This window comes from Sus scrofa, chromosome 8 (genome assembly GCF_000003025.6).
Source record: "Sus scrofa isolate TJ Tabasco breed Duroc chromosome 8, Sscrofa11.1, whole genome shotgun sequence".
In the NCBI taxonomy this organism is placed as follows: Eukaryota; Metazoa; Chordata; class Mammalia; order Artiodactyla; family Suidae; genus Sus; species Sus scrofa.
Window position 1 is genome coordinate 16682967 of NC_010450.4, and position 13018 is coordinate 16695984.

Genomic DNA, 13018 nt, shown 5'->3' on the forward strand with positions numbered 1-13018 from the left:
AAAAGAAAGCATTATTCTAGGAGCACTTCTCTGGTCCTATAGGAACTGAGATCTTCTCAGTGACTAAAACACACTGATTAACAGAACTCTGGCCCTGACCCCTCTTTATTTATTTAATTCAAGGACTATTTTCATGCTATTTTCCTCACACATGACTTTGCTCTCCTTTCACAGTGTTGACGACTTATGCTGTGTGTGTATGCTCATGCGCATACACATACACATTTGTGTCTTAACCACAGACCATCTGCTTTACAAATATGAATATTGACTCTTCTGAGGTAGCAGAGGGAGAAGAGCATTGACTTAGAAGGGCAACCACAGACTTCAAACTTTTCGTGCCCTTTGATCCCACTTACTCGGTGCATTTCACCAGCTGATGAGGCACAAAACAGCAGCATCTCCAAGTCAGTAATGACTACACAGACCTCTCTAACCGCCCGCAGTCAAGTTCTACAAATACGAATGGACCAGACAAAGTGTGAGTCCCTGGAACACAACAATAAACCACGGTTTCTGCCTTTGAAGACCTGACAGTCACAGGGCACTGAGATGCACAATCAGATCACAACAGTGTTTGATGGACACAAGGGCAGCCCGGTGATGGGCGCACGGAGTTCAAAGTACAATTATTAATACTAAATAATTATAGCAAATCACTTGCCTAGCTTTTACCATACTCCAGGCACTGTACTAGCACCTTATACAGAGTAGCCTTATGAGCTAGGTATATTATTAGCCCCATGGAATAGCTTGAACAACTGAGCAACAAAGAGCTGGGAAGATTAGATGCCAAAAAGCTTGGGTGCCAAGGCTGTGCTCCCCAAACCACGAGGAGAACACCTTCCTAAAATGATGAGAGTGGACATCTTAAGGCTTCCTTCCTAATAAAAGACCAAAGTGGGCTGGGAAGACATCTCCAACAGGCCACAGCCACCATGCCAGACAACCAGGGTTTCAGGAGTCAAAGCTGTGGACTCACCACTTCCTATCACTACATTCTCCTTCTAAACTGATTTTGAAAGCTATAAAATGACAGCTGGGTACAAGGAGGCATTTACAGTGGATGTATCTCTAATCAGGAAATTGAGACAATACCTAAAATGAGAAAAACTGGATAAAAGGAAGGATTGGGTGACAGACAAGGACCCCAAAGATGCCTAAACAGGGTACAGAAGGAAGACGAACATTTTCCCACAGAAGAATCAGAGGTTGATGATGTATAATCACAATCCAAAAAGATCCTATCAGAATAGCTTAGCAAGCCCCGCATAGTAGCAAATGACAAAGAGAGGCCCCAGAGCCTGACAAAACCAGACTTAATGCTTGGAAACTCGACATACAACACAGGAACCGCATTCCAGCCCAAGCGTTCCACCCCACTGAGGTGAGTCTAAAACCTGACACTCATCTGTTTATTTGAAGAATGTTAACTGGGGGCCCACCAGGGCCAGGCATTATGCCAGACACTGATGTTCAGGGAACTGTAGGACCCCTCAAGGGCTGGCAGTCTATAAACCAAGACCCAGAAGGGAAAATACAACACAAAAGCTCAACACCAGAAACTCTGAACAACCTGCCTTGTGAGATGCCTATGGGGTTCGTCTATGGTGCATGGCTTCAGTGGTCTTGCATTCTGCTGAGAGCCCAGAATATTGGAGGAGAAATTCAAAAAGCACTGGGGGGAGGAGGACCACTTAGACACTAGCCGGAGGGACACACTGCCCCTTGTTTCTATGAAAAGCTACTACTCTGATACAGAGTAAGTAGTGGGGATAAACTCCCAGTGTCTAGGACGTGGTCTCTAGAATCTTTCCATCCCTCTAGGAAATGTCTGAGAACACATCACCATTTACTCACAAGCTGTATGATCTGGGGCTGTTACCACACTGTAAGATGGAAACACCACAATCATTGCATCTGGCAGGGTTCGAGGAAGGGACAGAGGGGGCGTGCGTCCCACAGACCTTTGCAGAGAATAACACAACACAGGCGGCTGGATAGTATCTAATAAAACATCAGACAAAGTGCCAGTTCGGTTTTCAAACCATGTCATACACAATATTTAGGTTTACAAGAAATCAGTGTTTGTTTTGTTTGTTTGTTTTTCTTCTTTTTCAAGAGTAAAGTGAAGGTGACGTAGTGTGAGAAAGAAACTGGAGGTTGAAACTGAGGAGACTGACCCTTATAATTCCAAGTTAGGACTAGAGAAAGGAGCAGGAACTATTAACCGGTCACACAGGGCACTGCTTCACAAGGGCCATTTTTGGCTGTCACAACAAACATTTTTGACTTTCACAAACGAAAGAGAATTCCTGCTGAGAAAATGACCTTTGAAAGGTGTGAAAAGCCAGAGAATAAATAGTTTAGGTTTTCTGGGCCAAGAACAAAATTGAGGCTATTATGCAGGTGCTTATTAACCACTTAAAATATAATCATTAAAAAATTTAAAAACCACTCTGAGCTTTCCCAGCATTTAAAACTTCAAACAAACAAACAAATGGCAGCCGACTGGAACAAACTAAGCCTGTGGGTCAAATGTTTGCCTGAGTTTGCAGACCCCCCACCTGGTATAAAGGAAACAAATCGAGTTAAGAAAAACCTCCTATTTTGATGGCTCAACACAACAGAATATATAGACAACTGAGAAGATCAGGATAGGAAAGAAATTAAGGGAAGTTAAAGGGTAAAACCAAAGAGGTAAAGTAGAAATCTGAATCAAAATTATTTTCAATTATATTGGTAAACAAATATAGGCTTTGTGATACTATAACAACATAGGTGAAGAGGATAAAAAGGTACAGATTTCCAATTATAAAATAAAGTAAGCCCTCAGATACTAGGGATAAATAAGACAGGAAAAGTCTCTGACTCTGGTGCTGACTTGACCACAGTCCATGCTCAACACTGATCACTCTTTCATATGGTAATTCTCAGGTGAGAAGTAGTTCTTTTAAATATATGAACCTCTGTCAAGCAAACAAAGAATTTCAAAAACTCTTCTTCCATTTATTTGGTTCCTTAAAAATAATTATGTTTGCAATTTTAACATAGATACATTATGGAATACTACTCAGCCTTAAAAAAGGAAAAAATAGGAGTTCCCTTCATGGCTTAGCAGTTAACGAACCCAACTAGGACCCATGAGGATGTGGGTTTGATCCCTGGCCTCGATCAGTGGGTTAAGAATCTGGCATCGTCATGAGCTGTGGTGTATACTGCAGACATGACTCAGATCCCGCATTGCTGTGGCTGTGGCATGCATAGGCCAGCAACTGCAGCTCTGATTCAACCCCTAGCCTGGTAACCTTCAAATACTGCACCTGCAGCCCTAAGAAGCAAAATTTAAAAGAGGACATTTTGCAGCAACATAGATGCAACTAAAGATCCTCAAAGTGAGTGAAGTAGGTCAGAAAGAAAAGACAAATAGTATATAATACCACTTATACCTGGAATCTAACATATGACACAAATGAATCAATCTAGAGAAAAGAAACAAACTCATTGGCATGTGGTTGCCAAGAGGGAGGAAGTGGGATGGACGGGGAGTTTGGGGTTAGTAGATGCAAACAATTGCATTTGGAGTGGATAAGCAATGACATCCTGCTGTATAGCACAGGGGACTATATCCACTCACTTGTGATGGAACATGATGGAGGATATGTGAGAAAAGGAATATGTACCTATGTATGACTGGGTCACTTTGCTATAATGCAGAAAATTGACAGAACATTGTAAATAAACTACAATAAAAATTTTCTTAAAAAAGAAACATAGCTAAAGCCTTTGAGTGCTTAAGTAAAAATCTTGATCTTGATAGCAGTTAAATATAAGTATATTCACAGGTAAAAATATCACCAAGTTATACACTTAAGATCTGTGCACATAGCTTAACAAGTCAATTTAATTAAAAAAGGAAAAAGTGTTGGTCCTCCATACATTATCAACTCTACTTCAGAGAATTTATCCTGTAGGTTTTCTAGTAAATGTGCAAAATAATTCTGTATAAGCCAATTATTAGAAACCAACAAAATAGAGGAAAACCCAAATAAATTATGGGGAGGACATAAAATAATATTCAGAAGTGAAAATAGAGAGAGAAAGCTCTTTAACACGGATATAGAAGTTTTCAGAAAGGAGATCAAGTAAAGGAGTTAAGAGACACTTCTGGAGTCTGAATTCAAGTTCCAGTGCTGACACTAACTACCTCTCCTAAACTTGGTCACGATGCTTAACCTCTCTGAGCCTTGGTTTCTCCGTCTGCAAACTGGGGGAAATAGCATTAGCCCTGTACGTCACCAAGTTGTTATGATGACCAAATAGGTGAACACATGTCAAGACTTTGGACTTTGGAAGATGCAGAAGTGCTTAATGAAAATTAGCCACTGTCATCCCCACCCTTATGTCATCCTAAGAATATCACCATCATAAGATGTCATCATCGGCATAAGACATACTGGTCCACAGACATTATCATCATTGTCGTAAGACAAAATGTTTCGTGGAAAAAAACATCACTGAGAACAATGTTTGCAACATGCAATTTTCATGTTATATAAAAAAAAAAAGCAGCAGCAGCATATATGGCCATGTATTTCTTTTGTTGTAATATACATGAAAATCTCTTCATAATATGCAATAAACTGATATTAGTGGTTACCATTTTGTGGAGAATGGCTGCCATAGGACTGAGGGGTGGGAGTTCAAGCTTTCACTGCACCTTACTGATAGAAATAATCGAAACATTTGATCCATATAAGCACAGTCCCTGCTTAAGAATTATATAAATAAAAATTCTGCTAGCATTCACGTTGAATTATAGAGTAAATGAAACCAAAGTTTGTTTTCATTCAGCAAGTTTTAAATAAACACAATTTAAAAGCAACAGGAGATGTAAAAACAAATGAGTGCTCTCTAGTTTCATGTGTTGCTAGGTGACTACAATAACAAAAGAGGAACCAAGGTATAGTGTTTATCTTCACTACTGTTACCAATTAAAGTAGTAAGCATTACCATAAATAGTGTGGCCCTATCATTACCTACTTGTCATACAGTTTTGTTTTGTTTTTCTACGGATGCCAGTCCCTAGCTTCTTGGCCAACTGGCTCTTCTTTCTTTCTTTCTTCTTAAGGGCCGTACCTGCGGCATATGGAAGCTCCCAGGCTAGGGGTCGAATCAGACCTGCAGCTGCCACCTACACCACAGCCCTGGCAACAGCAGATCCAAGCTGCAGCTGAGACCTATGCCACAACTTGTGGAAATGCTGGATCCTTAACCCACTGAGCCAGGCCAGGTATCAAACCTGCATCCTCATGGACACTATGTCAGGTTTAACCCACTGAGTCATGACGGGAACTCCACAACTGGCTATTCATGATCATATTATTTAAATAAACCCAATTTCAGTTTAACGTTTTTTTTCTCTAGCTCCCACTGAGAACTTAGGACACTAATGGTTATGTAAGGATGTCTACTGAACTAAATCATAGTATCTATTCGAGATAGACAAATAAATATATTCTTTTTGTCTCATTTTTAAAATATAAAACTTTTAGACTTCCTATACAAAACCCTACATTAAGGCAGTTTTCAAGAAAAATAAGATTTTATCTGTGATTCAAAATAGTGTTAGGTAAAGAAAAAAGATGTTGACTTCAATTTTTTTTTAGGTTTGACTTCCAATTTTTTAAAGAAATTTCTTCTATCTTAGATATAACATAAGAGTAGGTATGATTTCATTAACTTTGCCTTCATGTTTCATGAGCAGCTCTAAAAATCCCACATACTAATTTTATTATCATTTTGTCCACAATTTCAGATACATTTTACCTTGCTTCCTCTAGATGGCACAGTTATATTTAAGAAAAGCAAAAGGATATTCTTTGAAAATAGAAAAATATCTTAGGGTTGCATTTTAGCTTTAAAGAGCTGTGTATTACATTTTTTAAAAGATTAAAAGTATGAAAGATAAAAGAATAGCTTATTCCTTCAAGAAAAGGATTATACTAATTTAAATTGTTAAGGACAGCTAGGAAGTTCAAAACTAGATGTTTTAAACTGGTATTAAATTAAACAAAAATAAAAGTTTCACACAGTGTAATATCATGTCTTCAACAGTGAAACTTATGTCTTTTCTGTGTGTCTGCATCTCATTTATCCTGCCCAACAGTTTCTAGTTTAACTATTACAAAATTTCAGATAATGCTACATGTCTCATTTCTCCTTCAGTACTTCTTAGTTTCAAGCTATTTTATAATTAAAACCTGAATGGCAAAAACACATGCAAACTGAAAGAGAAAATGCTCCATGTTTTAATTACTGCTTCAAGCTTTCTTGACAGATGACCACACAACCATAAAATGTGAACTTACAGAAACCAGATTCAGACTTACAGAAATCAAACATCTATTTGTGAAGAGACTCCTAAACTATCAATACTTACTTTAAACCCGAAGGATAGATGACTTAATACAGACACAATCTGAGTCTTAACTAGGGCAGACTCCATCCGCTGCCTGCTGGGCTCAATAACACACACATTAATCCTTATGCCCTACTAGATAATCCCGTCACTCCTCTGCCTGTTTGGTAAGCTAAGTAAGATATCCTAAATTGAGGAGCAAAGAGTAAACCAAAAAACAGAGTTGAGGAAAATCTCTTCTAATTCAAGCTTGCTTCAAGACATTTCCAGTGGTAAATGCTCCCTTATCTTTTTAAGAAAAGAATAATTCACAAAAAGCAAAAGAGATCATGTTTCCAGATTATTTAGTGCTATGACAGAATATTGTCTGGAGAACAGATTCAGAGCTGGAGGCAGAAACAAAAATTCAGGCATCCTCACTCCCAGGCTGGCCTCAAGCATTTCAAGGCAATGTCCTTCATACTCATCAGTAATTCTTTTCCACCATCCTCTAAAGGCAGCTATACAGACTCCGGGATATTAGAATCTTATAGTAACCATAACACGACATAAAAACTAGCATGGTTAATTTTAAGACTATCAACTTAGGAATCAGAACCACTTAAATGGCTCATTACTAAAAAGATCTGTTCCTATGCACTAATAACTAGGTACCTTACCAAAGATTAATAGAGATGAATAATGGTAAAAAACAGAAAACAACATTAATTTGATTAGCATTAAAACAGAAAAGACATTTATGTCAATACTATTGCCGGCAGCAACTCAACTGAAATTATCACTATGACTCTAAATTCAAAAGGAGTCTAAAATTTATGATGTGCAGTGGGAAAAGGCACAGGATGGCAAAGGAGGAAAGTCTTTCACTATTTGCTGTGTATCTTTGAGCAAATAGGCCACTCTTTCTGGGTTGGACACTGGACTGTCTCTCTTCGTGCCCTGTATACCCAGCTCCTTTCTCAGCTCCTGCCTCCCTCTCCCCTCTCCACCATGGGCTACAGTCCAGAAAGAAAAACAGATCCTGGTTCTAAAAGCCGGGGACCCTGGGGCTTGGGTAGTGGTGGGGCAGAAGCAGTCGGAGAACTATATTGGAGAGAAGCTAGCTTTAGGCATTGTCTTTTTTCTTCCTTGTGTAAGAATATATATTCGATGCCTCATAAAAGACCTTGTGCTCAGAAAAAAATTGTTTTTAAAAATCCCACCCAAAATTTCTCCAAATTTTAGGGTCAAGGTCTAGTTGGACTGATTCACATATAAAGTTGACCAAAAGTTCATATACCAAATTAAATCCCATACATATCACTTAGTAGTAATTCAGTTTCCCTTTAAAATCAGAATTACACCAAATGTCATCTCTTACTTCATTAAAGGGAGCAATTTATGTGAAAAATTAAAAAAAAAAAATCTTCGATCTTAGCAATGCATAGGAAAAACATTAGAACACTCAGTGTTTATGCATCAACTTAAAGCCGTACCATTAAAACCGCGTAGTTGCTAAGGGAGAAGCACTGAATGGTGGTGATATTTTCATCTGAGTAGAGTATATGGCACCCATCTGACTTCCAGCCTCCTTGTCCATTCAGCAAATCAAAATCCCACTGGGCAGCCACAGCATCTGCTCCATGCGCGATTCGACGCAGTGTCACGTGGACGGGGATGTGGTGGGTATCGACGTTCACCCCATCTGAAGGAAACGGGGAATGAAAATGTTTCTGAAACAAACGTCATAAGCAATTACATGTCCATGTATACACTAATGGGTACTCTGCAAATCTTTTCCTTCCACTGGTGTCTGGTGCAAACGAGAAGGAACAAAAACAAGCATTTTGGGGACAATAAATCACAAAGCCGCACTGCCCAGGGACTATAGGCTGACACATGTGCCGCTGACACACCTATCTTGGTGAGAATCACAGGGGTAACCACGGTGCGCCGTTTGCCGTCGTCGGCCAAATTGGTCGAATTCCCGGTGGCTGGAAAAAGCTTTCCATTGCGGAATGCGATGAGCTGAAGCTTATACAGAGAGTCGTCACTTGGCCGGACTTCTCGTTTTTGCTTTGGTGAGAAAAGGGAAGGAGGAAGCTGAATAGAAGCCTCCACAACAGTGTTCTGGAAACATATTGAAAAAAAAAAAAAATCAGAAATGAAGAAGAGTTGCTATATTGGGAAAGACCAGAAATAGTTTCGTTATGAGTGTTTCTAGTTACTTGGCAAGTATGCTTTTCATGTAGATATAGGAAATGCGATAGTTACAACAATGTCTCAGCTAAGCGAAAAGTCTAAAGATCAAATAACCTCACAGAACAAATGAAGCATAAAATAAAAAGAAATGCAAACTCTATGGCACAGTGGTGGAAGCAGTAAACAAGGAATGATTTCAAACGACAAGGCGAATTGTCCCAGTAACTCCATGTTGAAGTAGACAGCATTAAACAGAACAGGGATCTCAGGGATCAAACTGTGTATGAACTTTATGACAACACGTGGTGAATGAGCACAAAAGGTGCATATCAGAAACCTGAGTCTAATTAATGTGGGCTTATGAAACTTTAAGGTGATGTATGGTGGATCCCAACTGTCAAACAGTAGAAAAATGCAATTACACAAACATAACAGAAGTTCAGATTCAGCAAACTCTTATTTTAGCAGAAGACTGAGAATGAAACCCATTAGGTTTAGAAAAACACAGTAACCAAGAGGAACAAGTGAAAACACTGGCTGGGCACCCCGAATGTTCCTCAGATTTTGTTACTAGGAATTTTTAAATTATAAATTATTCATCATTCAATAAAATATATACACCAAGAAGGCAAATAATCAACTACCTACAAAATTCCCAATTTCAAGAACTGATCACAAAGCCTTTCTCTTGGTACCAACCTCTCTCTCCAGTTGGATGTTCATGACCCCAACAGAATTTCCTCGTAAGCAAATCTGATCACATTATTTCAGTTCAAATAACACCTTGGTTCCTGAATGATTAGAAAATATGGCCAAAAAATCCTAAGTATGCCATATAATTGGGCTAAAGCCTTCGCCTCAAATTCTTCTCACACTCCCTATTCTACAATGAATAACTTGGCCACACTGAATTGACCACTTTTTTGCCACTGTGTAGACATCAGTATTTCTGGCTGAAATGATCTACTCTTCTTTCAGCTGGTACACTCAAACTGGTCAGATTTTTAGTAAGTTAATTCTGCTGGTAATGCAAAGGATGGACTGGGATGAGAGAGGCTGGCAGCCAAGAGAAGGGTTTTGCAAAGTCCTATAAATAGAGCTTTGGGGGAATGATTAATTACACAACTCCCTAAGATACTGCTTTTACAGGTAGGGGCTCCTCTTCTGGACTCACACAGCCTTCTGCACACAGCTCCATCATAGCTAAAATCTGCAGCATCACAGTGTTACCCATGGTCTGATCCTTAGTTATTAGAATAGGAGAATTACTGAATGCAAATAATCCTATTTATTTTTAGACTGCCTATGTTAATAATAGTTCCTGGCACTAGTATCTGTTAAAAGTAGCTGATTGTTTATGAAATTAATGAAACTCTGTCACATTTTTTTAAGGTGCTACAGAAGCAAATGATTGGCTGTAGAATTAGTTTTTAACTGTTGTGCTTAGAACAATGTTGTAAATATCTGTTGAAAGAAAGTATTTTGGAAGTTTGAATATTATTTATTATTTTTAAATTGAAGATGCTAGGAAAATATTTAGCAGAACTATTTCACCTGAGAAAACACTTAAAAAGTTTTCTACTGCTCTCACAAATACGATAGGAAAACAAGTTTATTACATAGATGCAAACTATTGCATTTATAGTGGATAAGCAATGAGACCCTACTGTTTAGCACAGGGAACTGTATCTAGTCACTTATGATGGGACATAATGGAAGATAATGTGAGAGAAATAACGTATATATATGTGTGACTGGGTCACTTTGCTATACAGTAGAAATTGACAGAACACTGTAAACCAACTATAATGGAAAAAATAAAAATCACTAGAAAAAAGCAAAGTTTATTATAAATTCATTCACTAATACAGTAAATGTCTATTGAGTATACAAATTCCTCCTAAGTATATAAAGATGCATGCAAAAATGAAAAACATCAATAGATTGATTAGTTAGAAGGTCAAAATTCTGATGAGGAGTAAATTTATTAAAATGTAAATACGTCAAAATTCATAAAATAATTCTGTTGTGAACACAAAAAGACTTGAAAACAAAGCATAGCTTTCTGGGAAAGTATTCCTTAGGATAAATCAAATTAATTTTTAAAAATGAAGTCATCCTATACTTTCTAAAAGAGAGCTGAAAAAGGAAATGAGATATATAATTTCTAAAAGTCCGAATTTTTTTGAACAATCTTAAATTTGTAAAGCCATCCCAACAACAACAAATAAAAAAAACTCAAGTGTACAGACAGATCCCAGAAAAATGAGATACATACTTAATGACTTCTAAAATATCCTTCCGAGTCCAATAAATAATATTACTGAATCATCAAAGATCCCCTGGGATGGCCTGGGGGTGCTGGAAAAACAAACTTCACCAGTATCAAGAACATTTCATCTTTATAGTAAAAATGTAGTAACAGTTGCATATTTAATCTCTTTAAAGGAAGTGTTGATTGTGTATTACAGAAGGTTGTAAATCTAATGAAAAAAATCACTGAAGAACATGGGTTACCCTTAGGGAAACACCATGTTCTTGGTGTTTGATATCTATCACTAAGGATATTAATGGGTATTATTATGTATTAGTGGGAGACACGGGATTTGAAACAAGAAACCAGGATTCTGGTCCCAGCTTCACCATGTAGTATCTCCCTAACTATACTATTCTGTCTACCCCCTCTGAGAATCTCATCAGCTAAGGGGCTTCCTAACAAATGGCTGTGAGGAACAAATAGGACCACAACCATGACAAGCACAAATGGCTTGTGGTATTTTTATTATTCAATAAATAATTTTTATTATTTAAATGGGTGCTCTTTATTATTTCAGGTATACGTCATTTGCTGTGCTTCACAGACAATGCATTTTTTTGTTTTTGTTGGGTTTTTTTTTTTTTTTTTTTTGCTTTTAACAAATTGACTGAAGGTTTGTGGCAACCCTACATTACCAGGTAGTCAGCATTTCTTAACAAAGTATTTTTATTTAAGGTACGTACATTGTTTTCTAGGCATAATGCTATTGCACATTTAATACACCACAGTATAGTGCAAACATAACTTTTATATGCACTGGGAATCCAAAACCCCTATGACTCACTTTGTTACAGATTTGCTTTATTACAGTTATCTGGAACTGAACCTGTAATATCTCTGAGGTATGCTTGTACTGCCACAGAGTAGCAAGTGGTTATCTGGAGGGGAGAGAGCAAATGCCTTAAAGTAACCGACTTAGCAACAATCATCTTGAACCTCATGTGCTTTGACTTCTACATCTCAGACTTAATTTTGTTCTTTTTCTTTTTAGCCACGCCCCAGCATGCCTAAGTTACCGGGCCAGGGATGGAATCCACCATACAGCAGTGACAACAACAGATCCTTAACCACTAGGCCATCAGGGAACTCTGCAGATTTAGTTTTAATTTTTTGTGTGTCTTTTTGTCTTTTAGGGCCTTACCTGCAGCATATGGACATTCCCAGTCTAGGGATCCAATCAGAGCCACAGCTGCCACCCCATACCACAGCTCACAGCAACACCGGATCCCCAACCAACCGAGTGAGGCCAGGATCAAACCCGCAACCTCATAGTTCATGGTCAGACTCGTTTCCGCTGCACCAAGACAGGAACTCCTAGTTTTAATTTCGATACTAAAAATTGATAAACTATGGACACACTTAAAATTAATGTTATCATGGAGCTCTTATCATGAATTTGAGTTCATATATATCACTTCCTTATTTAAAATGGTATAAAACTAAAAGGAAATGATAAGTATCAAAGGATAGTAAACATTTCCACTAGATTTTAACCACATTCTTCTGAAAAAACCTGGACTTCTGAAACTACACAATAAATTAAAATTTTCTGAAGTCCTTATTTTGGTTAAGCCTATAGAATTCTAACAATAAAATCAGAATGGGTTAAAGAACCACAGGAAAAATAATAATGTATTCATGTTTTCTTGGCTACCTATTCACTTGATTTTAAACAGATGTTATGATACATCCTAATTATTTTCTTAGTTATTAACTGCATTCCACCTTTTGATTATCTCATTGGTGAAGTAACAGAGATTATATTTGTCTTTAGAATATTTTTAACTGACTTTGCTAATTAAATTTGGCTGTTTAATTTTTATTCAACATTTTTTTGGCTGTTTCATTACTCTACACTTGGCACTGTGCAAAATCTGGAGACATACGATGAAATAAGCCATGGCTCTTGCCCTCAAATATTCAAAATCTAACAAGGGAGAGACAGCAATAATAAAACAATAATAATAAGAGCTAACATTTATTAATCGTAACAGACAATTGTAAATGTCTGCATATTTGCTTCATGAAACCTTGAGTTTAGTATGACTTCATGACTCCTATATAACAGAATGGAACTGAAATTCGGAGAAGTTAGAGTA

At 37.7% G+C, this 13018-nt stretch overlaps 1 protein-coding gene across 10 annotated transcripts in view; it reads right to left on the reverse strand.

The window, feature by feature from the left end:
• ADGRA3 (adhesion G protein-coupled receptor A3) overlaps positions 1–13018 on the reverse strand; it is a 121550-nt gene that overhangs the window by 16558 nt on the left and 91974 nt on the right. For all 10 annotated transcript variants that reach the window (XM_021101068.1, XM_021101067.1, XM_021101065.1 and 7 more), the window contains 2 exons: positions 8317–8530; positions 7897–8105 (listed from right to left, as the gene is read on the reverse strand). In XM_021101068.1, the coding sequence (XP_020956727.1) occupies positions 7897–8105; positions 8317–8530 (423 nt within the window). The remainder of the gene's footprint in view (positions 1–7896; positions 8106–8316; positions 8531–13018) is intronic.